This window comes from Trachemys scripta, chromosome 17 (genome assembly GCF_013100865.1).
Source record: "Trachemys scripta elegans isolate TJP31775 chromosome 17, CAS_Tse_1.0, whole genome shotgun sequence".
Taxonomy (NCBI): domain Eukaryota; kingdom Metazoa; phylum Chordata; order Testudines; family Emydidae; genus Trachemys; species Trachemys scripta.
The window spans coordinates 15895214-15922356 of NC_048314.1; the positions used below are offsets into that span (position 1 = coordinate 15895214).

At 45.1% G+C, this 27143-nt stretch overlaps 2 protein-coding genes across 11 annotated transcripts in view; both read left to right on the forward strand.

The window, feature by feature from the left end:
- Positions 1-5101, forward strand: part of PRRC2B (proline rich coiled-coil 2B) — a 68261-nt gene extending 63160 nt beyond the window's left edge. For 5 of the 7 annotated variants that reach the window (XM_034793906.1, XM_034793903.1, XM_034793905.1 and 2 more), the window contains one exon: positions 329-5101. In XM_034793906.1, the coding sequence (XP_034649797.1) occupies positions 329-374 (46 nt within the window). In that variant the 3' untranslated portion in view covers positions 375-5101. The remainder of the gene's footprint in view (positions 1-328) is intronic. The other 2 variants (XR_004648506.1, XR_004648505.1) reach the window with 2 other exon arrangements.
- Positions 5102-6037: 936 nt separating this feature from the next.
- Positions 6038-26605, forward strand: POMT1 (protein O-mannosyltransferase 1). Of its 4 annotated transcripts, none has more exons than XM_034793429.1 (19): positions 6038-6056; positions 7257-7403; positions 7754-7860; positions 9319-9369; positions 10146-10292; positions 11024-11135; positions 12925-12990; positions 13803-13896; positions 14695-14850; positions 16153-16283; positions 19090-19185; positions 20822-20914; positions 21973-22069; positions 22148-22258; positions 22766-22886; positions 23286-23383; positions 24010-24123; positions 24774-24900; positions 25442-26143. In XM_034793429.1, the coding sequence occupies exons 2-19, from the start codon at positions 7282-7284 to the stop codon at positions 25837-25839; spliced, it is 2241 nt and encodes a 746-aa protein (XP_034649320.1). In that variant the 5' UTR covers positions 6038-6056; positions 7257-7281; the 3' UTR covers positions 25840-26143. The 4 variants fall into 4 exon arrangements, with proteins under 4 accessions (XP_034649320.1, XP_034649319.1, XP_034649321.1 ...); XM_034793428.1 differs by lacking the exon at positions 6038-6056 and adding an exon at positions 6115-6363; XM_034793430.1 differs by lacking the exon at positions 6038-6056 and adding an exon at positions 6116-6363 and having other exon boundaries at positions 26000-26174.
- Positions 26606-27143: the final 538 nt, after the last annotated feature.

Here is a 27143-nt window from a genome sequence, read left to right on the forward strand (position 1 = left end):
TGGGCCACACAAGTATCACTGTATATCCATGAAGGGGTAATCCGAAACGAGAGGGAAAAGTAATTGAGCAATCTCTGGCAAAGCAGTAGCCCAAGTAACCTTCTGCAGGTTGCTAGACCTCACTTTAGGGAAGCTGGTGTTAAAGTTGCTGCCTGCTTTTATTGCTTTGGGTATAGTTTGGGAGGGAACTGACTAGCAGTGTGCCAAATACTTACCAGTAAGAAGCCTTTACATTGGAGCTGCACGGACAGTTATGCTATACACCTTTTGTCTTTGTTCATTCCTAGGTCCCCTTGATAGCTAATTCTTTGTTTCTCTATGTCAAAAGGCAAAGCAGCGAGTGGATGAAAATAAAACCAACCTGGGAGCTGTGAAATTGCAAGAACCATCCTCTGCAAACCAGATGAAGCCGGTGCGCACGGGAGCGATCAAACCTCAAGCAGTAAAAGTGGAGGAAAGCAAGGCCTAGGAGAGCCCGTGATCACCCGCTGTCTCTACTGGCTGAGGGAGGCATTGCAGCTCAGCTTGTACCCCACTGGAAGTTCTGAAAATCTGGCCAGATCCATCCCCAACCCAACACTGACTAAAGCAACATAATCCAAGCCCCTCTCCAACAAAGCAGTTTGAAACAATGGATATGACATTGACCTGCTTGCTCAAAAACCAAACCAACCACCTGCTCCCATGTGACTGTTGAGTGGCTCTAGCCATTTTTATTTTCATACCCCCACCCACAGGTAGCCAGGATAGCTCATTTGGCAAAGCCCATCCTTCTCCTTCCCTACTTCTGTCAGCAGAATGGCAACAGGGGGAAGAGGGTTAGTTGGAGGTTTTTCATTTTAAAGGCAGCTGAGGTTTTTACAAAAAAAAAAAAAAAAAAAAAAAAGCTATATCTTTGTTTATTGCAAAACTTTTATATGTTCTCTCATTCCCCCTTCTCTCTGCCCCCTCATTCCTCCCAGAAGATAACTCCTCAAACCAATATCATGTTCTGAGATAGAACCTGCTTAATTTTATATACAGTTCTGTGCTACATTGACAGTTGTGACTCTCTTAAATTGAATTGCTTGGGTGTTCTCCCCCGAGGAGGTTTAACCTTTCACATTATTTGATTAAGAGAAATACAGGACAGTTAAGGCATTCAATAATTTTTCAGTATTTTGGTTTTAAGCTAGAAGCAGTGCTTGCTTTAGAAGTAAACGTGTAACAAAGGTATATAGTAAATCAATGCATTAATCTTGAAACTCGCACCACTTAACTGTAGCTTTGGGGTGCCCTGTGCACAACAAAATGTGGCGTTTTTGTTTTAAGGAAAGGCACTGAATTTATGTTGCAAGCTCATCTGGATCTAGTTGTTTTTGTCGGTTGGGTTTTGTTTTGGAGACTGCCAAATGCACAGCGAAAGGTAAATCATGGATTTACAACATGTAAAATCTGTTAATGAATCTCCACACCTTGCATAGGTCAGAAGAGTTGGCTAGAGCCAACAGGTCTATTTGGACTACTTTTTGTAGTTGTGATGCTCTCGCTATGCTCCACCCTTGGCCACTCTAATTCTTTATGCCTCCTTGCCTCATGGGCTGCTCTGTTTCCCATGGGGCTGCTCTCTGAGCTTCACTCTCCCTTCTTTTCAGGTCTTGCTCTCTGCTTCTTTCTCGTCTTCATAGCTTTTTGCACAACTCCCATGGACACAAACCAGTGAGAACTCCCCCTCCCCCCCTCTGCATACCAGTCATAGTACACAAATTCAGTTTTGTTTTGTTTTTTGGCATCACAAGCATATGGCTACATAGCGGCAGTTTGGATTCATCCCTGTGTTTCCTCCTTCCCCAGACTAACAAGTGGTTCTCTCCTTTTGGTGCAGTTGCATACAGTGGGTATGCACTTCCTCAAAAGAATTTGGGGGCATATTAAAAAAGGTTCCAATGGGAAGGGTGTCTTTGATTTTGTGTGTGTGTGTGTGTGTGTGTGTGTGTATGTATGTATGTATGTATGTATGTATGTATATACATACATATATCTATCTTGCAGGAATGACTTGCCAGTTCCTGAAGGTGCTTGGGTCCTAAAGCTGATATTGGTCTTAAGTGAACTGAACCACCTCCAGCTAACTTGTTTGTACTATTTAGCTCTTAAAAAACAAAGAATGGACTCTGTTACTCTGAAATTAGGGAAGGAGAATGTCACTTCTCTGGTAGATGATAGCCTACTGACTGTACCATCTACCTATGCTAGATGGCAGCAGGTAAATTGCTGGTGGTTCCAAAGAAGACATTTTGAACAAAGAATGTAATTGGGAAGTGGTCTGAAAGTGTTTTTTTAGAAGAGCAGGTTCTCCAGGATTTTCTAGAGATGCATTTGAAGTTTTAAGCTAGGTATAAATCAGGTTTATACAATAACATTAGAAAGATCTTAGACACCTGAACTAACTTAGACATAGTAATGTCCCCTCAGATCATGGTAAAGAATCCTGAAGGGATTGGGATAGGTTGGTACTTTTAAAAAAAACAAAAACAGAACTTTCTTTTTAATTTTGTGGATTTTTAATTTTACAGCAGTGTGTCAGCATGTCTCTAGCACTCTACAAAGTACGGACCTTGAGAGTTAATGACACACACAGCCTTCAGAAATCTCCCAAACTTGTTTTCTCATCTGCTAGTCGTCATTCCTGCTCCCAACATTTTCCGAAGACGACTCCACCAGTGAGTCACCCAGCCCCCTTCTATCCCTGTCTCCCTCCATCTTCACCTTGAAATATTGTGATCAATTGAATTGGCTAAAATTTCTTTATTACATTGTGCGCCCTCTTGATGCCCCCCCACTCCTCCATTCTTTGCCCAGCTGGCCCAAGATAATATCAGACCGGAGTCTAATGGCTAAAGACTTATCCAAGCCTCTCTTCTCTTTCCTTCCACCCCTAGACACACTATTTAGTCTTTTCAAAGACAAAGATCTTTTTCCTTCATCATATACGACTCTTGAATGGTCCTGTGTGTTGGAGAAATCAGGTTATTGCTAGATATGAGATGTTTCAGTCCCTCTGGTGTAAATGCCATCAGAACTATAGTTCTTCCTGTTGAAAAAGGTCATCACTCTTTCTCCTTTACCCCCTTCATCCCCAAACAGAATAAAACACTAAAATTTATTTATATGTATTTGATGTTGTAGGTCTAGGTGAAAAAGTAAATGTTTCACTGCTCTATTTATATATTATGTCTGAATTATTCTGTGCAGGAAAGGCCAAGAAATGCATGAGAGCTTCATTCCATTCATCACCTTTGCGTGACTGTCAGCTGTGGTTTACAAGACTCTTTCACTTAACGGATTTTTGTCTGATGGAAAGCAGTTTTAGAGCCCAAAGTTTTAACTTCTCTGCCATGTTGTTTGTTAGCGCTAGTACAAGGTTAGTGCAGCCTGTGATGCTCTTGAGTCAAATAAATGGAACTGTCTCCAGTCCTCAAGGTGCAGAAATGTAAAGGTCTCTGGGCCCTATACCAATTCATTTTTGGGAGGGAGAGGTTGAAGATGCATGGAATGTTGATGGATTTATAGGTGGTTACTTCTACTTGCCATCTCCACTCCACTGCTGAAAGGTTGGGCTCCGTAATGACTTCTTTGCTACTGAAATTTGCTTTATCTGCAAACTGGCTGCCAAACAGATACAGTATGCAGTGGGAGGGAGAGGTGGGATCCATAAGTATTCAGAGGCTAACTGTGTTCTGCATTTTAACCAGACTGTTTAGTGGAAGGCCTGAAGCATGTATGTGTGTAAATACTATTCTATTATGCACAGTGACTGCTGGCCTGTCAGCTGCATTCAGTGCTGCCTACTTTCCTCTGTGTTCAGTCTGCTTTTAGCTCTCAATTAAAAAAAAATTAACGTGAGTTTTGAAAAAGATGCCCTGTATATTTTAAATAAAAGGTTAAATCAGCACAGTCACCAGTGAAGCAGGTGGTGGTGTTGATCTTTCATAACTCACTGTTGGCTTTCCCATTTGACAGCTGTACAGCATTCAGTAACTCTGAATGTGTTCTCAGCCCATTGAATCTCATATGTGTTTGTGTACATGCAGAGAGGCGCGCCATTTAACAGAGTTCCTTGCGAGAATGCTGCAAAGCTACAAGCTACCTTGTGGTTCATGTATATTTATATAGGTATATAAAAATGGAGCTTAGCATTTCTGCTATGTCTCACTTTTTGGCAGGCTACTATATTCACTTTTAAACGAGCACCACTCCATGCTAAGATCTGTTCTGTTGCATTATGTTATCCTTCTTCTGTTTTGCTCCTGACTGGTGAAACACAGATTAATTTCTTGGAATGTCAACTATTTTTGGCAGACAGCCCCCAGTTTCCTTGTATGAAAGATTTCTCTTAAGAGTAAGAATTACATTTACAATAACAAGCAGAATCCTTGTAATGTAGTTGTGGCCCATCAATAAGAGATGAACAATTACTAAAGCAATGGAACTACTGGCTGTGTGAAGAGGCAGAACCAGTCCAACTATGTATTTTTGGCTTTTTTGGTTTTTAAATCCAAAGGCCACCAAGTGGCATAGACAACCTCTTGGATTTAATGATTTGACCCTAGCATCTCAAGATGTCTGCAGTCTATAGCTAACCGGTAGCCCTGGGAATCACAGCAGCAGCAATGGAGGCACTCACTCTTTAGCATGTCAAGGCATTGTCCTTAGTTGGAATCCTTTCTCTGGTTCTGTATAAATTGCATTCATTGTTTCTAAAGGGGATATTGTACTCCATAAAGCTTACAACCTCATGACCTGTACAGTAAAGTTTTTTTTGGCCTTTCCTCTTTGTCTTTTCACGTAGACCAGATATTTGAAAGGGCAGACGATGGATAAATGTGTAATGTGCAACCTGTTTATATTTTTTGGAAACTTTAACTTGGACCAGAACTCAAATCACGAAATCACCAGGCCAGTGGTGGCACACTCTTTATTGCCCTTTTTCCTTATTTTCCATACCTATTGTTTCTCCTTTCAAATATGTGATTGTATTAGCTCTTTCCATATGAAAGAATTCTCCTTATTTAAATAAAAAAGTTAAAAAATAAATAAAGCAGATTATGCTTTTCTCAAATTCCCTGCGTGATTTTGTTTGGTTTATATTTTTAGGAAGAGATTTATGTAGTTAGGTTTTTATATTGTGCCTATTACCATGCTCTCTGAACACTTAATGCTACACTTAGCATTCTCTACCATAACTAAACAGATGTTTTTGCCTTTCCTAATGGCTTACAATACACACAATTCCTATTATTTATAATAGCTTATTTATATCATTGTGATACCTAGGGCCGCTTTGGGCTCGGTGTTGTATAGAGTAGTACCAAGGAAGAGAGCGCTTGTTAGCGTTTATAGACTAACTAGAAGATTGGGAGTTCTGCCAGTCAGTTGTAAGCCCTGTTGCAGAACTACTTCGGCCTGTACGGGGCAGACAACTGTTTTTCTGCAGAGTACAGCTCCATCAGTGGAAGATGTAAGGTAAACACCACATCCCTCCAGCAGTATGAGCCATGCTGGGGGAGGGGAAATGCTGATAAAATTTCCTATCACTAACTAACCATCTCACTCCAGGAAGTAGCTTCACCTCTGTGCCTCAGTTTCTCCCTGTGTAAAACAGACTCCATTCCTGCTTCCCGCGGTGCGGCTTTAATACGTGTCCGAAGGAACCTCCCAGCCATGGCTTAGCTGGTCAAATTTGCATGTGCGACTGCTGCTTCCCTATCCCCGTGAGGCCACGCCCCTCCTCAGGCCCAAGCAGCCAGGAGGTTGCTGCTATGGCAACAGAGCGTTTCCGCTGTGCGTCTGATGTTCGGCCGGGAGTTACGCACGGCAGTTTCCGGATCACGTGGCCCACTGACGGCGGGCGGCCCCGCCCTCCCTCTTGGCCTGGAGCCCCGCCCGGCGCCAGCCGTTCGGGCAGCCTGGGGCTGTGATTGGTCGGCAGCCGGAGTCCCGGCCGCGCTCCCCGCGTGGGATGAGGCGGACCCGAGCCCGGGGGGCGGGGCGCTGCGCTGTGGCGGGTGACGTGGGTGCGCGCTCCGAGCCGAGCCGGGGTCTTAGCGGGGGGGGGGGAACTCTCCTCAGCGTAGCGCGCGCGGCCGGGACCGGTGGGGGTGGGGGGCAGCCCCGTGACCTAGATTCCCGCCTGTGGGGTGTCACCGCGAGTCTCGGAGCGGCCCGGCCCGGCCCGGCGTTAGCATGGGCCTCGGCTCTCCCAGACACAGGCTGGGGACACAGGACCGGCGGCGCGGCGCGGCCTGGGGGGCTCACGGTTGTTCTCGGGCCTAGTTCATTGCCCCAGACTGAAGGGACGCGCAAGGCTCTCAGAGTGCTGAGGTGAGACTCTACCCCCCCCCCCCCCCCGTCTCTCTTGTCCCAGGCACGGCCCCAGCGCGTAGCAATTCCCGGGCCGCCAGGGCTGCGGCATCGGGGCGTGGGGGTTCTGCACAAGCACTAGGGTTTTTCCTCTCTCGCCTGCAATAAAGTCCCTTCATCAGTGTCTCCGACTCGCCAAGAATGGCACCATAAGGTTCATAGTTCGTTGGGTCTCTAGCTCCAGAGCAAATCTACACTTGCAAGTGTCCACACTATTAGGGGGAGGGATAGCTCAGTGGTTTGAGCATTGGTCGGCTCAACCCAGGGTTGTGAGGTCAATCCTTTGGGGGGGCCATTTAGGGATCTGGGGCAACAATCTGTCTGGGGATTGGTCCTGCTTTGAGCAAGGGGTTGGACTAGATGACCTCCCGAGGTCCCTTCCAACCCTGATAATCTGTGATTCTAATTGCCAACTCAACCTGGGGTCTGAGAGGCTGGCACACACTTCATCAGCAAGAAAGCATCTGACTATGAAATTTAATTTTACAATTAAACTGCTGATGAGGCATGGAACAGGATAAGTATCCAGAAGTCTCTCCTTGAGCTGAGTTGTGTTGGCTCTGCAGGGCTAACAATTTAAAACTGGGGAAAATGTATGACACTCATAAGGACGGTATGTGTGGAAGCTGATTGAAACTGTATCTGCCATTTTTAGGTAGACACTTATTAGAGTAGAGCAGCATTTTAGGGTTATTGTTGCACAGGTTGCATATAGAAAATATTTCACTTGCAGACTGGAAAAGAGAACACTAGAAATGCTGTTGTCCTAAACTGCTGGTAGTGCCTTAGATACATGACTCATTTCTGATCTGAATGGTAACTGCAGCTGTTTTCTTATCCCGCTTTGCTTTCAGAGGCTGGACCAAACCATTCTGCAGGATGTTGGGATTCCTGAAGCAGCCTGTTGTGGTCACTGCAGAGATCAATGTGAATCTGGTGGCTCTGACTATGATGGGATTAGTAAACCGGCTCTGGGCACTCTCCTACCCACGGGCTGTGGTGTAAGCAGAGCGCTTCACTTCCCATTTAAAATACCTGGGATTTTTTATTTTTTTTTTAAAGTTTGCGAGTGAGAATGTAATGGTGATGAAAGGTTCTGGATTGCTGGCTCAGGATACTTACATCCTAGTGTGGATTCAGCGCACACAGTGGCAATGCAAGCATCCTCACCAGCATGCCTCAACCCTGACCTAGAGGACTGAAAGGGATGCTAAATCTCTGTGCTCCATTCAGTCCCTCTGCTGAGATTGCCAAAGGAAGAGTCAGTTAATGTCCCCATCGCTAAGATATGGGCGCGTTGTGAGATGTTTCCAGTTAGACTTGACACTTTTCTTTCTCTGTGGTGTTTCAGTTTTGATGAAGTTTACTATGGCCAGTTTGTGTCTTTGTACATGAAGCGGATCTTTTTTGTGGATGACAGTGGCCCGCCATTTGGCCACATGCTGCTAGCTTTTGGAGGTAGGGGCTCCATTGAACTTTAATTTAGGAAGCATTTATTGCTCTTTGCTTTGGGGAAGGAGGAACAGGTTGCAGATATGCTTTCAGTTCTCAAATTCTATCCTTGTGGAGAAGGGATAGGGCAGAATTTCTTCCATGGAGACTTTGCTGATTTCATTTGCTTTAGAATGACCACATGGGCTTTGGGCTAGTGCAGAGGTGGGTAAACTGGCCCGTGGTGGGACTGTCCTGCCTAGCCCTTGAGCTCCCGGCCGTGCGGACTAGCCCCCAGCCCTTCTCCCGCAGCCTCAGCTCGCTGTGCTGCCAGCGCTCTGGGTGTCAGGGCTGCGAGCTCCTGCCAGGCAGTGAGGCGGCGAGAGCGGCCGGGGTGTAGTGTATTAAATTGCTCCCCGTAGGAATGTGCTACTTATGGTGTGCTACTTACTGCTGCCAGTGCTGGTGCTCTGTAAGTAGCATATTCCTACGGGGAGCAATTTAATACACTACACCCGGGTAGGGGAGGCTGTTCCTCCCCAAACAGCCTGCCCCCCCACTGCCCCCCCCCCCGCGCCCCCCCCCCCCCCCCCCCCCCCCCCCCCCCGGACCCACCCCCTATCCAATCCCCACCACTCCCTGTCCCCTGACTGCCCTGACCCCATCCACACCCCTGCCCTGACAGGCTCCCTGGGACTCCCACACCTATCCAACTGCTCCCTGACTGCCCCCTGAAACTCTTTGCCCCTCCCCACCCCCTTACCATGCCACTCAGAGCACCAGGACTGGCAGCCTTAAGTAGCAGATTCCTATGGGGAGCAATTTAATACACTACACCAGCCCTCCATACAGTTTTAGAACCCTAATGTGGCCCTCAGGCCAAAAAGTTTGCCCACCCCTGGGCTAGTGGCTTGGAGTGCAGGAGGGGGGAAAGGGTGTAACTCTGCAAGTTTACCATTTGCCATAACCCCTACCCATTTCCCTATTACAATGGAGGTTTCCCCCACACTTTTATTTTTCTCCCAGACAAACAGGAGGACCGAACCAAACTCTACAATGACCTGGAGAGGTTAGAGCATTGGGAATAGAAGGCAACAAAAGAAAATTCAGGCCCCAAAAGTGTGAAGTCAAGGGAGAGGAAAGGGACAATATAAAATGGGGGGGATTAATTAAGCAGTTGCCCTTTTCATGTCAGTGTGTGGTTTATTTTCATATTGTCTCCTGCATACTATCCTAAGGTAACTTTTTCATGTAATAAAGCATTGCTACAAGGGAGATGTGCGTCCGGGAGAGATGGTCCATAAGACTCTCTCTTCAAAAAGTGGTCTGAGTATAAAATACTGAGGAGATACTCATGGGGATGTAGTGGGAGGCTAACTCTGATTAAAAACCAAATCTCTATGGAGAGTAATTAACCTTCAAAATGTTATCACCCATTTCCATGTGCCACTCACTCCAGCCACATCTGCTGCTGTTCTTTTTCAGGTTACTTAGGAGGCTTTGATGGAAACTTCTTGTGGAACAGAATTGGGGCTGGTAAGAGCTGATTTTAACAGTGTCTCATTCTTCCAACAGAATAGAGCTGCATTTCAGAGCTGATTCATGATTTTTTAGTCACTAATAGAAGCAGAGGGGTTTTTGTTTTTGTTTAGTTTGTTTACTTGATCTTGGTGATGTTTCTTCAGAAGAGATGTTAAATCAAAGTCTTCTGTATGACTGCAGTGGATGTTTCAGAAGATGCTAAAGATCCCATAGCACAGAAGAGAGTAGGGAGTAATTATAAAAGGCAGCATAGTCCAGAAGATAGGTTAATGGGACTGAGAATCAAGACACCTCCCAGCTCTCAGATGGACTTGCTGTGACACCTTGTGCAAGACCCATTTGCTTGGTTTTCAGAGGTGCCGAGTATCCACAGCTCCCAGTGATTTCATTTCAAGTTGTGGATACTCCGTTTTTCTGAACGTCATACTTCACTTTACCCATCTTGAAAAAGGGGAACAATGATACTTGCCCATTTTCTGAAGCCCTTTGAAGATGAAAGCACTGTATAAATGTGAAGGATTATTATTATTAGCCTATGTTACTTCAGATAATTATATTCTAATGTCCCCTAACTGTGAGTAAAAGGAATTGCAGGATCGGGCTACAGCCCCGCATTGCTGATATCTTAGCTCTTTGTTTATAAACAACATGGGGAAATACCTTGAGTCTGAGAAGAGCTGTATGAAACCAAATCCTATTCTTCTTGCAAACACCGATAGAATAAGCAACGGCTTCTAATGCTCTTGTCCTCACGCTGTTTTCTGTTCTAGAGTACAATATGAACGTGCCCATTTGGTCCTTGCGACTGCTGCCAGCACTAACTGGTGCCCTGTGTGTGCCTTTAGCGTACCAGATTTTGGTAGAGCTGCACTTCTCCCATTGTGCTGCGTTTGGAGCTGCCCTCCTGATTCTCTTCGGTAAGGATTGTGTCTTCAGCCTTACTCTCCATACAGAGGGGGAATGATCCGCTTTCCCCTTTGAATTCTTCCACGTTGAATTTTTAGTGCATGTGGCAGTTAGTAAGAGCAGTGCTGAGAGTTAGGGAGGTGAGTGCTGCGGTGCACCAGTTCTGATCAGCATATCCGGCTATTCAGTCCTGAGGCCCACACACAGCTCTTTCCATGCACTTCAATTCTGACCTGCAGCACAGCCTGCGGTTCCAGCCCTGCTCCTACCTAGATGTGACTAGGTCTCTCTATTATTGAACAAAGAGGAAGGTTCAACACGGAACCTCACAGCCATGTGGGCAGCTTTATTTCTTTGCCTTTGAGGAGCCTCTTTAGGCTCTTCCTCAGATTTCTGTAATATACTGGGGATGGGTGTGCATGACAGAAGGGCCATACCTCAGCTTTAGATTTCAGCAAATCTTTTCTTCTTCCCCTCACCCGTCTGCCATTTCCCATGCTTGAAAGTTTTCTCAAACACAGAGCATGGCTCTGTCTCTCATCTCCGGCTTATTATAATACTGTGAAAAGACTTTTGTTTTGCTTTCTTTAGAAATATTTCTTTGATTCTCAGTTGATCAGGTCTTTAGAAGTCCTTATGGTTGATGGTATTGTTGCTGCCATGAGTATTGCTTGATAGTTTTCCTACCAATAATTTGTGCCTAATTTGGTGTGTATATATCTTCTCCTTCTGTTTCTAACAGAGAACTCTCTGATCACTCAATCCAGGCTGATGCTCTTGGAATCAGTACTAATCTTTTTTATCCTGCTGGCAATTTTGTCCTACCTGAAGTTCTACAATTTACAGAAGTGCAGGTACAACTGGTTTTCATTCCTGGGCGTTGGATAACCTTCCAGTTAGTTGTAATAAGCCATTCATCATTTAAGTATAAAACATTTGTGCCTCTTGGTTTTTTTTTTTAATTGCCATATAAATAAATACATCAAAGGCTGTCTGGCACCAATTATAATAATCGTGTGTGTGGTATACTGCAAACCTTATTTGGGGTGTGGGCTAATGGTCCAAATTCAGGCTGGGGAGGCAAGAATCCTTATCTAATTGTAGTTGTGCCTTGGGCAAGTCACTTCATTTCTCTGAGCCTCAGAATCCCCTCTGTAAAATGGGGATAATGATACTTGACCACTCATAGTGATGTTGGAAGGATTTTATCTTCCAAGCAATTTGAAAGTTTAAATTTATATTGGAATTGGAAAAGGTTCAGAAAAGGGCAACAAAAATTATTAGGGCTATGGAACGGCTTCCGTATGAGGAGAGATTAATAAGACTGGGACTTTTCAGCTTGGAAAAGAGACGACTAACAGGGGGATATGATTGAGGTTTATAAAATCATGACTGGTAAGGAGAAAGTAAATACGGAAGTGTTATTAACGCCTCATAACACAAGAACTAGGGGGTCACCAAATGAAATTAATAGGCAGCAAGTTTAAAACAAACAAAAGCAAATATTTCTTCACACAACGCACAGTCAATCTGTGGAACTCTTTGCCAGAGAATGATATTGTGAAGGCCAAGACTATAACAGGGTTCAAAAAAGAACTAGATAAATTAATGGAGGATAGGTCCATCAATGGGTATTAGCCGGGATGGGCAGGGATGGTGTCCCTAGCCTCTGTTTGCCAGAAGCTGGGAATGAGCGACAGGGGATGGATCACTGGATGATTACCTGTTCTGTTCATTCCCTCTGGGGCACCTTGTCATTGTCCACTGTCGGAAGACAGGATACTGGGTTAGATGGACCTTTGGTCTGACCCAGTATGGCCGTTCTTATGTTCTAAAGCAGGGGTCCCCAATGTGGTGCCTGCGGGCGCCCTGGCACCCACCGGGGCATCCATGTACACCCGCCTACTGGCCGTTGGAAAAGCAGCCACTGAAATGCCGCCGAGAAGCGGCAATGTCAAGAAGCACTGCGGCATTTCGGCGGCGACGCCTCTTGATGATGCTGCTTCACGAATTTTGGCAGCGATGCCTCTTGATGTTGCCGCTTCACGGCGGCATTTTGGTGGCTGCTCGTCCGGTGGCTACGGTCCTTGGCGGCTAGTCGTCCGGTGCCCGCCCCATGGAAAAGGTTGGGGACCACTGTTCTAAAGAGTTGTTTAAATGATAGTGGGGTTGTCTTGGCTTCCTTATAATTTAAAAAAAAATCCCTTGGCTGTTTCTCCCTCATTGCCAATTCCTGGTCTGGAAAATTTCCCTGTGCATAGAAATAAAGAGGGTGACAAATATCCCTATTAGTCATTTATTATTGCTTATGGGCGCAGAGTCAACTTAGAAATCTTTGTCTCTTCTCGCGTGGCTTTGTGTGTTCTCTGATTCTTGCAGAGCCCCATTTAAAATAATACCCTTTAAACTTACCCTAGCCTGTGGCCTAGCCCGTTGCTTTATTGCGATATTGGAAGCTGTGCAGACTCTCAGTGCTCAGAATGACTTTTCAGGGTCAGGAGAAGTGTTTAACATCCACACCTAGACCAAGGATAACAATCGCTGTCCTGGGAGGCCTGATATAAACTACTATTAGCATAATAGAATTCTAGTTGGGTGCCTGTATCTTACTGTGTTTTCTCTCCTTTTGTCCTTTTATCTAAGCCCCTTCACTGCAGGCTGGTGGTTTTGGCTTTTATTGACTGGAGTTGCTTGTTCCTGTGCAGTTGGGTAAGTACTGACTTCTCCTGTCATGCTGTTTTACTAAACTCCCGGATTGCTTTAGTGTTCACTATCTCAGCCTTTGCTTTGCTGTGTTATCAAGAGCTCAGCTTTCCAGACTCGCTCTTGATGCTGCAGCTAGTTGTGGCACATCTGTCTGTAGCGCTTCTCCAGGTTTTATTCTTCATTGAATACCCCTGAAATAATCAATGAGCCGATGACATCAATCCACATAAAGCAGTGAAACACAGACTGATGGGGGTTGTACTGAAAAGAATGAAATACACCTCTACCCCGATATAACGCGACCCTATATAACACGAATTCGGATATAACATGGTAAAGCAGTGCTCCGGGGGGGGGGGGGGGGGCTGCACACTTCAGGGATCAAAGCAAGTTCGATATAACGCGGTTTCACCTATAATGCGGTAAGATTTTTTGGCTCCGGAGGACAGCGTTATATCGGGGTAGAGGTGTACATATATTGGTACAAGCCTCCATCAGAGATGGGCCTTCTAAAAACTGAGACCTGGATTTCAACTCCTACTCCCAACTTTGTGTTTGTCTGAGTTCAGGGACCCTCCATACTCTACCTTGTTATCAACAGCCTCTCTGCCTTTATCATTAGCAAGCAAATAGCCACTTCAGAGACCAAGCCACAAAGCATCTCATTCAGTAAGCATACAGAACTGGAGCACCAATGTTGCTGGGCTTGGGAACTTCTTGCTCAAGAGAGTTTGAATACGTACACCTTGCATTAAATATTGTCTATAGTCTGGGTATGTTTAACTCCGTTTGATCTTTGTGTGCTGTCTTCTCAGGGTAAAATACATGGGGCTTTTCACCTACATGCTGCTCTTGGCCATCGCTGGAGTCCACTCCTGGCACTTGATAGGAGACCAGACCTTGTCAAATGTAGGTAGCCTAATGTACTCGATAAATAGCATGTAATTACATTCACAGCATGCACCCAGAGAAGGAGGCGCAAGCTAAAAGCCTTCTAAACCATCAGCTAATAATTCAACACTTGAAGAAATCCTAGGCATGTGTTGCAATTAAGCCTACTGTTATGGTCTGGAAGCCCTCTGCTTGCAGAGCTATGGCCCAGCTATGTTATAGGAAAAAAGCAGGGTTAAGTTTGAGAGAAAGTGTACGTGTGTAGCTTTTCTGGTGCCGAACTGTATTTCTGAACGGGAAGTGGCTTGCCCTCCTGCCCCTGCTGCTACCCATCTTTAATATGGTTTGACAGGGTCTGCAGGTTAAAACCTATCCAATTTCAGTGTATCCTGTGCACCCCAGTCTGACCTTGCACGAGAAGTGATTAAAGTGTCCGCAGTGGTAAGTCCACAGGGAAGTTGGGGATTTTTTTTTTCCCTTTTCCTTTTTAAAAATAACCAGGTACCTGGTTATCATCAATAGCTGGGAAAGGGGTGGGGGAGCAGGGAAATAAACAGATCTGCTTACTTTTTCCCAGCTCTGCTGCATGACCTTGGGCAAGTTGCTTCATCTGTCTGTGCCTCAGTTTCCCCATCTGTTAAATGGGAATACCCTTCCATATTTCACATAAATGTTGTGAAGCATGATTAAATAACACTGTAAAGTGCTTTGAGATCCTGAGCTGTATTAGCCTTATTACCTATCAGTGAGGGAGAGCTGCACAAAGCTGAGACTTACCAGAAAGGATGTAACAGTGAGTTCTTTGTATTCTGCCAGGTTTCTGTGTTGTGCCATTTGCTGGCGAGGGGACTAGCTCTAGTAGTCGTCCCAGTAGCAATGTACCTGTTTTTCTTCTACGTTCACTTGACTTTGCTCTACCGCTCAGGACCTCATGACCAGATTATGACCAGTGCTTTCCAGGCCAGCTTGGAGGTAAGGAAAACAGGAGTGAAGGAAAGGAGATGTTGGAAATGGGTCGTGCACATACCCTCGGTTGTGGAAATGAACTAAATTAGCACTATGAAATACTTGCTCCTTTGTCCTCATCTTGCTGCTATTGTGCTATAAAATGGCTTTAAGCTGAAATAGTGAGGAAGTGCTGAATCCTAATAGTAAGTGAAAGCTCTGTCCCCATCTCTATCCTGGGGCTTTCCTTTGTACCAAAGCAATGTTTGGTGTCACACACACAATATGCCCACTCTTCTACATAAGAGCACAGATAGAGCTAAATTCTCGGGTTGGGTTATGCCGGTGGAACACTACTGAAGTCAATGGAATTAGTCTCACAAGTAAATGATATAATGAAATCACAAGGGGGTTTTAAAAATACCAAAACCCAGAATTGGAGGGAAACTATCTAGTCAGGGCTAGAAGATCAGTAACATGTCCCTAACACAGCGGGTCATCTATAGATAGAGCCCTGTTTTATTTGCAAATGCAAACCAACATGAAATAAAATGAAAAACTCGCCCTCTAGTGGCAGCTCCTGTCCCGCCACTCACTCAGATTTGGCCCCTGTCATCATGATGGCAGGATGGATGGGTCAAACATGAGTGGAACTGCGACCCCATGCGTCAGTTTGCAGTGCCCAGAGCGGGGAGCCAGGCCCACCCCCAAGGGATAGGAGCTGCTGCGTGAGTGTGGGGCAGGCTTGCTCAGTAATACCTGTCTCCCCCAGGCTTCTCTCCCTCCTCAGGCAGGACCCAGCCCTCCCCCTGTGCCTCCCACTCCCCCTGCATGACTTAACCATCCTCCAATACCTGTGGGGGGCAGGACCAGCCCCACTGTGGATGGGAGAATTGATAAAATGAAATAACAAGAAATTCCCCTCCAAACACCCCAAAATTATAAAAAAATATTTTACGGGGCTCTACCTACAGATTCAGTAGAGACAGATGTTAGTCACATTGCTTAATCCTCAGACTGCGGTACTGAGAGCAGTGTAAGGACCTACATAGACTAGAACAGGGCCCATATAGAATAGTCCCTTAGTTTACTGTTGGTGCAGGATTGCTGTGGGGATGTTCCCTGAGACCCTGAAATTCTGCAGGCTTCATTCTGTAACCAGATTACCTCTGAACATAATGTTGCAGGATTGGAATTTTATAGCTATAACGAGGACAGCAAGCCTTATACTAACATGTTATATTACACGTTAAAGCTGTGACTGACTCTCTTCAGAGTCAAACAGCTTCTGAGTTTTTTTCCTCTGGTTTATTATCTTATGCTTTTTAGGGCGGGCTAGCTCGGATCACACACGGCCAGCCCCTTGAGGTAGCCTATGGCTCCCAGATTACCCTGCGGAATGTTTTAGGCAAACCCATGCCATGCTGGCTCCATTCTCACAAGAGCACTTATCCCATCAGGTGAGGAATCTGTTTTGTTCTGTAACACCAGAGTGTAAGGGGCGGGGGTTAACTGTGCTCCTGTTCTTGAGCTGACAGTTCAGATCTCACTGTCTGTGTCTGTGCAGCATCATACCCTGAAAGCTTGATGGAAAGAGAGGCTATGTTAACTACTGCATGTCATACAAAACCTTGTTATTACTCCACGAAGGGCTTTGGAGCCCATTAATAATCCTATTGAAGCGTTGGGGGGTAAACTTCCATTGAGCAGTTCGTAGTTATAATACTGATTAGGATAATGTGTGATTCATCCTTAAAAGAATTTTGTAATCAGCTTGCCAAACCACTGGCAATTAATTTCAACGTCCTTGAGAAGAGGGAAGGTACCAGAGACTTGCAGGGGAAATAAAACGTAGGGCGGGGAAGGGAAAATCCTAGTATTTACCTTAGATTCAGTCTCACTTCAGTCCCTAGTACAATATTAGACCAGATTATGAAAGAGAGAATTTGTAAGTACCTACAGGGTAACAGAACACCAAACTGCATGGGCTTAAAAAGAACAGATCAGAGCAAGAAAAGGGCTTGCTTTTCACAATCCAATTCCAAAATGAGAGGATGAATGGAATGTGGTAATGATGCAAGGGCTCTAGATTTCAGTAGCGTATTCAGTGTTATTTGATGTGACTAAATTAAATTTTAGATTAAATCTCAGGAAAAACTTCATTTTTGTAAGAACAGTAGGACAATGGAACAGACTCCCTAGGGAGGTTGGGGAAGCTCCTTCACTGGAGGTTTTCAGAAGGAGGCTGGAGCCATCTGTCTTGGATGGTTTAGACAACAAATCCTGCATCTTGGCGGTAGGTTTGACGAGATCAGTGGCTCTCAACCTTTCCAGACTTCTGTACCCCTTTCAAGAGTCTGATTTGTCTTGTTTCACCTCACTTAAAAACTACTTGCTTACAAAATCAGACATAAAAATACAAAAGTGTCACAGCCACACTATTACTGAAAAATTGCTGACTTTCTCATTTTTACCATATAATTATAAAATAAATCAATTGGAATACAAATATTGTATTTATATGTCAGTATATAGTATAGAGCAGTATAAACAAGTCATTGTATGAAATTTTAGTTTGTACTGATGTCACTGGTGTTTTTTATGTAGCCTGTTGTAAAACTAGGCAAATATCTAGATGAGCCGGAAGACCTCTGAATAACCCCTAGTTGAGAACCACTCGACTAGGTGACCCTTTTGGTCCCTTCTAACCCTATGATTCTGTGATTCTAATTGTCCTTGGAAATATAAATTGGTAGGAATTTGAGCACTGTTACATGGCCTGGAAATTGGTTAAAAGGATCAGGAAAACCGGTATTGTATTGAGATGTAAAAGGCATCCAGTGGGATGCAATTGAGATCAGTGATACTACCATATTCCTTAGCAATTGGGACATGTTGGAAATGCCAAATGAGTACAGAGGAAAAAAAACAGAGTTTAAAAGCTGGGCAGGGAGATAAAATCACGTTGACTTGGTCAAATGGAAGCTAATATATATGGGGGGAAATAATCTGAAATGCAGATATTCAGCTCACAGGATGGGGGAATGGTATCTCGAAAGCTGTAATTTACAAAAGAAATCTTGGTTGGTAATGGAGAGAAAACTGAATGAATGAGTGTTTCCCATCAGCTGCTGCAGCCAGTAGACCAATGCAATGTTTTGGCTACCTATACAGAGAATGTTACTTTTCCCCAGAGTAAGGAGGTGACAGTCCCTTTTCATACAGCTTCTTTGGCATGGTAGCTATAATACTGCATATGATACTGGGCATCACAATACCAAACTGATGCTGGCAAACATGAGAGGATTCTAAGATCAGAGTGAAATGAGTCTAGATTGACTAAGGCGCACTTACTTTGGTATAACCATCACTACAGACCCCTGAGTGTTGTAGTTACGTCGACCTAACCTCTGGTGCAGACAGCGCTGTGTCTCCCACTGACATAGCTTCTCCCTCTCACGGAGCTGGAGTTACTAAGCCGACAGGAGAGCGTCTTCATCAGAAGTGGTGCAGATATGCCAATGCAAGTTTGTAGTGTAGACTTGCCCTAAACAATGACTGTCGGGATGAGAGAACCATCGAAACACCAAGGAAGGAGGGGAATGGTTTATGGTGCATGATGGGGTATGTGTAAAGAAAATTAAGAAAAGTTACCTCCATTGATTTCCTGCATTGTTGGATAGTGGTCTCAAGGGGAACAGTGGAAGCGCCGTTGTTTCTGGCGTTTCAGATTAGACAGGGTAAACCTCTGGGGAATATACAGCAGGGATGTATCCTCCATTAGCCTGGAGGACTGGAAGAGAGAAGCTAGTAGGTCTTTTCCCTATTCAAGTCTCATGCTTTAATCTTTCCACCTTCATTTACCCAAGCACTGGCCAAAGCCATTGATAGCCCAACCCACTCCATCCCTTCATGGATATTACAACACAGTTCACTGCATGGAAGAGAGGGTCTGAGCATTGGCTTGTCAGGCACCCCTTGGAATGGAAAACAAGAAAACACGGTGAGCGCTGGGTGCACTCTGCTCCTCGGAAGCCTTGGCCTCAGCACATGTATTACATTACACCTGATGTGCTGTGACTCCTGTGCTGTGCTCTGTATATTGTGTCTCTTCAGCTGTCTTCAAAAGAACAAAGCCAGTGGTGTAGTGCCGATTCAGGTCACTGAGTGAGACTTGCTGGTTTAATCTGAGGCTGATCTCTGTTCCACACAGTCACAGGGAACAGAGCTGTACTCACAGTTCTGTCCTCTTACCTACCCATATAGGTACGAGAATGGCCGAGGCAGCTCCCACCAACAGCAGGTGACTTGTTACCCCTTCAAGGATGTCAATAACTGGTGGATTGTTAAGGATCCTGGGATGTGAGTATACAGGAAACATGCTTAAATGCCATACCATGAGCTCTGCTGATGAAAACGGGTCCCAAAAGCTAAGCAGGGCTAGGCCTGATTAGTACAGGGACTGGACACCAGCTGGGAATACTGGGTTCCATAGGCTTAGAGAAGTAACTATGGTCTAGTGGATTGAGCATGGGTCTGGGAGTCAGGAGTCCCAGTCTCAAGTTGTGTTCCCCACACTGCCGCTGACTCGTTGCATGTCCTGGGGTAAGTCACTGCACTTCTTCATCTCCATTCCCCCATCTGTCGAATGGAAATGATAGTTTTATTGGATCTCCTGGGTGCTGGAAGGATTTAATTAATATTTGCAAATGCTTTGAGATTCTGGGATGGAAAGTATTATACAAGGATGAATAATTTGTATACAGCAAGAGAGAAATAGAAACGTCACCATAAGTTTAATTCCAGAAAATATCTCCTACCACCAGATAGTGACTAGAACTGGGCTTCAGTTAAATCTTTTGCACAGGCAGGAGGGGGCACTCAGCTGTAGGGAGATGCTGGCTGTCCCGATCACCCTGCTGGCTGACTTAGGAGCAGCACTGAGGTGCTCCAAAAAAAAAAAGAGTTGCTCCTGCAAGAGGCATGGGACCTGGGGATACAAAGGGAATTGTAAAGAGAAATGAAACTGATGGGAAAGTCTTCGAATTCCGTTTTGCATGTGAAAAAAAAACAACAAAATACTGCTTCTAAAGTCTGTGTGCAGGTCTCAGTGAGTAGGGCTGACCCTGGCTGTACTTGAGTAGGCCTCAGGAAATAATAGAATTCACTTTGAGGGCAAGTAACTGTTTGTGTTTGAAGTTAGGAATGAGAGATAGATCCTCCCAAATTAGAGAGAATCCCGTGTGTGTGTATCCTGCTCTTAAGTTTTGTCAGTTAGGGGTTATGCCAGCCAAAGCCCTAGTGTAGACAGGTAAACTGGCAAAAGATTGCTTTTGTTGGGGGAACTGATATAAGCTATACCAACTAAAGGATGTTTTGCTGGTATAAACTGCATCCAAACTAGGAGGGTTTGCCAATATCACTGTGCAGGAATGGCGCTGAAGTGTAGACCTGTACAGAAAACTGCTGGATCGACAGCCCTGGGGAGTGAAGTTTTCTCTTTATCCACAGAGCAGCTAAGTACAGGGAAGGCTGGGGAAGCTTTAGTGCCCCACCCCTGCCAGTGTGCATTGTATCTGTCTAGGGTCTCCATGACCCACACAGGCTTCGGAGACTGCCCAGTGACGGCGTCCGTTGTGATAAGGATACGTGTCAGACCTGACTCATTTCATATAAGCCATCAGTCAGCTGTTAGATGGAAATAAATTTTGGTGACCAGTGGCTGACCTGGATTCAGATCAGCCACCAAGAGGCTAAAAGCTCTGTTTCCTATTACTGATTCCCTGAGTCAGCCTGTCCCTCTCTCTGCTTAGTGTCCAATAACTTTCTCTGCATCCAGCTGTAATCCAAAAGGGGCTCAGATTTCTCATCTGACCGTCCAAATGTTTCTCCTCCTTCCTTTTGTCCTGGTCTCCAGGCTTTTCAAGCTAATGGTCACTAGTTGGCACTAGCTGTGATGGGGAATTGAAACATTTCTTTTGGTTTGTCATCCTGGCAGGCAGCAGCTGGTGGTGAGTAACCCACCACGTCCCGTCCGACATGGGCATATTGTGCAACTGGTCCACGGCATCACAACTCGTTACCTCAACACGTATGTGCCTCTCCCAGCCTGCTGGCTCATTCTGTTTTGTTGCTTCTCTAAGTGTCTGTGTAGGGATGGGGGGGACACTGGGGAGTGCTGGTGCTCTCCCTAAGACACTTCTAGGCTCTCACAGTATACTCAGACATAGGCCTGGATACAACTGGTCCAGTCACTAAACGGTTTCTGGTTAGTATCACAAATTGCTCTTCTACTGCCAGACCAACTGCAAAAGGCAAATGACAGACCATTTATGGGGTATTTAGAAGTGTTAGAGACCTCTTAGGTCCCAGCTAGTCCAATATACATTGTGACAGCATTGCACATTTCTACATGCTCACTCGTCTGGGTAATTTTTCTCCCCCAACAGGCAGGACTTAGTTTTTGCATCAGCACCACCCACACCATTATGGTAAGGGTGGGTGAGTAGACTTTGGGTGGGATTTTCAGAAGCGCCTAATTGACTTAGCAGCACGTCCCATTGAATTTTATGGCATGTGGCTTTCAGCTGACTTGGTGCTCCCAATCATGTAGGCACTTGAAAAGTGCACCCCATGTGCCTGGCTGTTGTGTGTTTATGACAGTTTTGTAAGGCTGCATTATTATAAAAATGGTCTCTTAAGAGTCCATATGGACTTCAGTCATCTAGATTAGGAGGCGGGGCATTTGAACCCTGAATGTTGGTTCTCTTTGTGCTCATTCCAGGCCCAAGCGGATCAGGAATGCCAGTTGGTCCATTCTCAGAAACCCCACTGAAGACTGTTACTATTCCAGCTACCCTTCTGTTTGCCCCAATTGAGGTGTTTGTACTTTACCAAGGATGGTAGCTGGCAAAATCAGCTTTCTTCAATGCTGTTTTATGGCCCTTTATAACAAGGAGCCCCCTCCCTTTCTTTTTCCCCCCCCCCCCCCCCAAATATGTCGCTTGATTTGTGCCAATATGTTGTTTGGCTTTTTGCTTGCTGAATTTCTGTACCCCCCTGAGTAACTTTGTGGGATTTGATTATTAAATAACCCTGTGAAATGAACAGAGAATTTAGCCCAGAACACTTACTTTATGGATCTTGCAGGCATGATGTTGCTGCACCTCTGAGCCCACACTCCCAGGAAATCTCCTGTTACATTGATTATAACATCTCCATGCCAGCACAGAACCTCTGGAGAGTGGTGAGTGGAAACTTGGGTGAGGGGCAGGGAGGTTTTTCTCCTATTGGGAAACATCTAAGACAAAGTAAAGATCAAAAGACCATCCCTCTCTTGCAGGAAATTGTAAATCGGGAATTGGACACAGACGTGTGGAAGACCATTTTATCTGAAGTAAGGTTTGTCCATGTGAATACCTCAGCAGTGCTGAAGGTAAGTGGGTTTATGTACATCAGGCTTCTCCTGTTCCCTTGAAATCATCCCGAGGGTCCATGCAATCTGTGTCCAAAACTAATCCTCCTTACAGTGAAAAAGCCCTGTATTTTTATCAGCTTGGTCTGACATCAGTCTGGTGAAAGGACTGTGTTTCTGATGGCAATGAAGCACTGTAATGGCATGATCTGTTAGACTGAACACTGCATAATTCCATTGGATGTTGCTGGGTCAGAAGTAGAGGCTACATCATTAACAGCGGGGGGTGGACAGGCCTGCTTAAGAATTCCTCTTCACAGGTAACATTAAGGCAGGTGTCTGAGACAGTATCCACTTTACTAGTTGATCTAAGCTCTTTTACCACGTTCATCACTGTCACTACTGAGCACTCACTCCATTGCTATCCTATTAAGGTGGGGTCTGTTTAGCTCTAGCAATAGGTCTGAAATTCAGGAACAGCTTGGCAGGATTGTGCCTTTTCTTTAAGCCTTCATTTTTATTTTTCAGCTCAGTGGTGCATCTCTACCTGAGTGGGGCTACCGGCAGCTGGAGATCATTGGGGAGAAGTTGTCCAAAGGGTATCACCAGAGCATGCTGTGGAATGTGGAGGAGCACAGATACGGGAAAAGTAAGTCTCAGTAGAGTTCTATAGATTATAATGTGTGGGCTTCCTCTTCAGGGGAAAGGGGCTAGATATAGTACAGAAAGGCATTTATTGGTGGTGCTAGGGCCATAGAACCTACGCCAGCCTGTAGGTTGGAGTAACAGCTGTAGGACAGTTCTGCCATCACTCCCACAGCCGCGAGGGTTGAGTTACTTGGGCTGGACATGGAGATGAAGGATTTGTCCCCAAGTGACTGGGACTGTTTATATGAACATTAGGAACACATAGCCTTTGAGCAGACTGTGTCCCTCCTTCCTTGCACATGGAATCACACCGGTTTCATTGCAGAAGGGCCCCTCTGAGCAAAGGAGAGGGAGGGTTATGGAATGTTGGACGTTTCTGAGCCATGTGATGCACTTTCAGGCCAAGAGCAGAAGGAGCGGGAAGTGGAGCTGCACTCACCCACACAGGCTGACATCAGCAAAAACCTCAGTTTCATGGCCAGATTCACAGAACTGCAGGTGACTGGGCCAAGGGAACAGGGAGGGGGGTGGGATGTGATTCCTCACTGTATGCTAGGCAGCGGTTCTGTGCAGCATTTCTGTGAAGGGTGCCTCGGACTGATAACAGCCGTTGCTTCGTCATTAGGGGGAGAGTTGTTTTCTCACCTTCCCCATCAAAAAAGACACATGTGAACAAAACTACCTGTTGAAACAGCTGTAGGGGGCACTGCAGTGTTTTCTATGGGCCGTTTCTGGAGGTAGGACATGTGTTGCCGTGAAAGATTGTGAAGTTCTGAAAACATACGTTGCAAAATGTTGTTTTTAGTTTATCCAGCACACTGATCTATGGCATGTGCTTAAAGTACCTCCAGCTGTATAACTCAACTGTTCAGTAATAGGGCACTCCAAGACTCAGCCTTAACATGGATTTTTAATGGGTGTTAGCACTGCACTTGATATCCCTTACTAACCTTCAAAAATTCAATAAGGAACCAGTATTCATTTAAAATTATAATCAAATACAGTAATGACAACCTCCTCTGGCTCAGAAACTTGCCTGGCCAGTGTAGGTGTGGGATTGCTCATCCATGCCAGGTGTCTTCATTGCAGTTCCAAATCTGAAAGTCCTGATTGCTTTGTTCTAGTGGAAGATACTAACATTGAAAAATGAAGACACAGAACATAAGTACAGCTCTTCCCCCCTAGACTGGATCACTATGGATACAAACATCGCTTACTGGTTCCACCCTATCTCTGGTGTAAGTATCTGTGTCATGTATTCAGTCTGGTTTTGCTCATTTGGATTATGTGAAGTCTGAAATGGAAGATATGAAAGGGGTGAGAATGTTTGAAAGAGATCAGGCTCAATTCTCCTGGTGTCTTTCTAGGATGTCTCTTACAGATGGAGTGGGTAGGAACCTGTTGTGAGTTTCAAAGCAAATAATTTTCTCCTCTGGTAAAACAAACACTCCACATTTTAATTTAATAGAAGCTTTCCTTTCCCTTACAATGCCAGATAGGACAGTTGGTATAACCCACTGCCCAACAGTAGAAAAGTAAACTGGAGAGTTCTGCAGGCAGTCGATACAGTTTTTGACAGATTTGTTCTTTAAATTGCAATTTTCCCTTAAAGTGTTAGCAGAAGAGAGTTGTTTACTTAATATTCACTTGATCCAGTGTAGAACATCAGTCCACCACTGACAGCGTCTTTCAAATGCCATATATAAAAATGAATGATGAAATAATACGGCCACCCCACTGTCAATAGCCAGATGGACAGGGGATTGCTACAGCTTGTTAGGTAAATTCTGAGTTTTTGGATTGGGGTGTATACAGCTATGTAATACTTAATTTTTGGCTTCTCTCTGTAGTAAAAAATCACTGCTGTTTTCCACCTCTTATCCTACAGGCTCAGATCCACCTCATTGGGAACGTTCTCACCTGGGCTTCAGCTAATGTTGCAACTCTCGTATATGTGTGTCTGTTCCTGTGGTATTTGCTTCGACGACGGAGGAAGATTTGTGACATCCCTGAAGGTCTGATCCCTTAGCCACAGAAGTAGCCTTGTACAGAGCAGTTTGACACCTTGCTGCACAGAAGCTGTGAGAATTCTAACTGGGGTTCAGATACTCTTGTCTATGGACAAAGAACTACAGATCTCCCCTGGTTAGCTTGACGAGCTGTGCACTCTCCTGATAGAAATTTTTATTGCAGGGCACCATCCTTTCTTTGGGAGATTACACTGAATATAGTATCAATGCATTTCCTGGATGCTTTAATGCTCAAAGGATCAGATTTGGAATCCATCAGCGCTGACCTGCCCTGGGTATTTTAGAGGTGCCCTTATACATACAGGTCCTGTTTGCTCTGCATGACCACTAAAGATCCTATTCCCAGTTTTACACAGCATAACCTTTGGCCAAAGGGGCTAGGGAAATGTTATCTAGCCATTCCCACATGTGCAACATTAAGAACTTTTGAAAAATTGCCTGTTCTTGCAGTTGCTAGTTTCCAGGGTGTTTGGTAGCAGACCCTCTCAGGAGTCCTGATTAGTGTGTTGCCCTTTCTGTCTTGTAGATGTATGGAGGCTCTGGGTATCAGCTGGAGGATTCTGTGTGGGAGGCTGGGCTGTGAATTACCTCCCCTTTTTCATGATGGAGAAGACACTTTTCCTGTACCACTACCTGCCTGCTCTCACTTTTCAAATTCTCCTGATTCCTGTTGTACTGCAGCATCTGACCGATCACCTCTGCAGGTACCCAGGACACCCTACAGGGTGTTCTGCAGTTCTAATTAGTGGGGATGGAGGTAGTGAAATGATGGGGTTCATAGTCCCAGCTGCAGCACTGACTTCAGGCACGTTGCATTATGTCCCATCTGTAGTAACGCTGCCCTGCCTCCCAGAGGGGCATGGGGAGAATTACTCAGTTAATGCTTCTACAGAGCCAGGCAAGGTAAATTGCAGCCCTGTTTAGCAGTTCATTTTTTTGGAGGCGAGAAGACACAACCTGTTTCCTGGGGTCTCCATGTCTAACAGGTAGCAGAGTGCAAAGTTCCAAATTGCTACACTAGACTCTTGCTATTAGACTATGGAGGTAGCTTTGCTTTAACTTCATTTCTCTCTCTCTCTCTCAGATCCCAACTCCCTAAGAACGCGTTCAGTGCCTTGATGGTAGCCTGGTTCTCCTCCATTTACCTGGTCTATCGCACCTTCAGCCCACTGACATATGGGGAGCCTACCCTCTCAGCAGCTGAACTCAGGGCCCTGCGCTGGAAGGACAGCTGGGACATCTTGATCCGCAAACACTAGTGGAGCCAGTCAAGATAGAACTGATCATGCTTACAAGTAACTCTGCTCTCATTTCTTAATAGGGGCTCAGGGTAAAAAGCCTTGTAATTTACGTTGGTAAGAAATGCATCCCCATGGGGCAGATGATGTAATGGGAAGACTCAGTTTCTGTTCTGCTCTATAGCCTGAGTTAGTCTCATTGCAAATCTACAGTATTATGTCTCAAACTACCCTTGATATTTAGTGTAGAACAGATGCCTAGAGTGTTTACTGTAGTGCTTCCTCATGGTCTAATCACCAGCCTGTTGTTCAAGGCTGCCTCCTTTGGGAGAGACGAGACTCATATTTGACTAGATGCATTCAGAGGAGACCCTAGTGACACTTCACTGAAGCTTTAATTAACTTAACCTCAACACAGTAGAGCTCACTAGTGCCCAAGGCCAGAGGGTTGAGAAGGCACTACACAGGGATTTGTTTGTTCATTCCTGCTCCCCTTGCTGTTTAGACACCCATTTGGGGCTCTTCTTTGAAGCTCCTAGTGAGAATGTTCCTTTGGGAATGTCTGTGGTGGTGGGGTTGGGGGTGTGAAAATACTTTTATATAAAATGGTTACATCCATGTGGCTGTTGTTTCTTCCTTGGTTTATTAGTCAAAGCAGCACAACCACTCGAGCCAGGCTTTGCTTTTATAAGAGATTATCTTCAACAATAACCAATTCTTCCTGCTAGGCTTAAGCCTGCATTTACAGACTATACCTGAGAGACAGGAGGTACCAATTGGTGTTTGTTTTAAAATGTCACTAGTGGACTGAGAGAGGGAGCACTAAGCTAGAGCCTGGGATTTCACATTAAGTTTGTGGCTTTTCTTCTGCTCATTTTAGGATGTGCCACAGCCCTCTGAGCTGAATGCCTGAGCTTTAACACTGCTTTGGGGAAGGAATGAGAACTATAAACCATGTCTGCAAATGAATTCGGCCCAGCAGACTCTGCA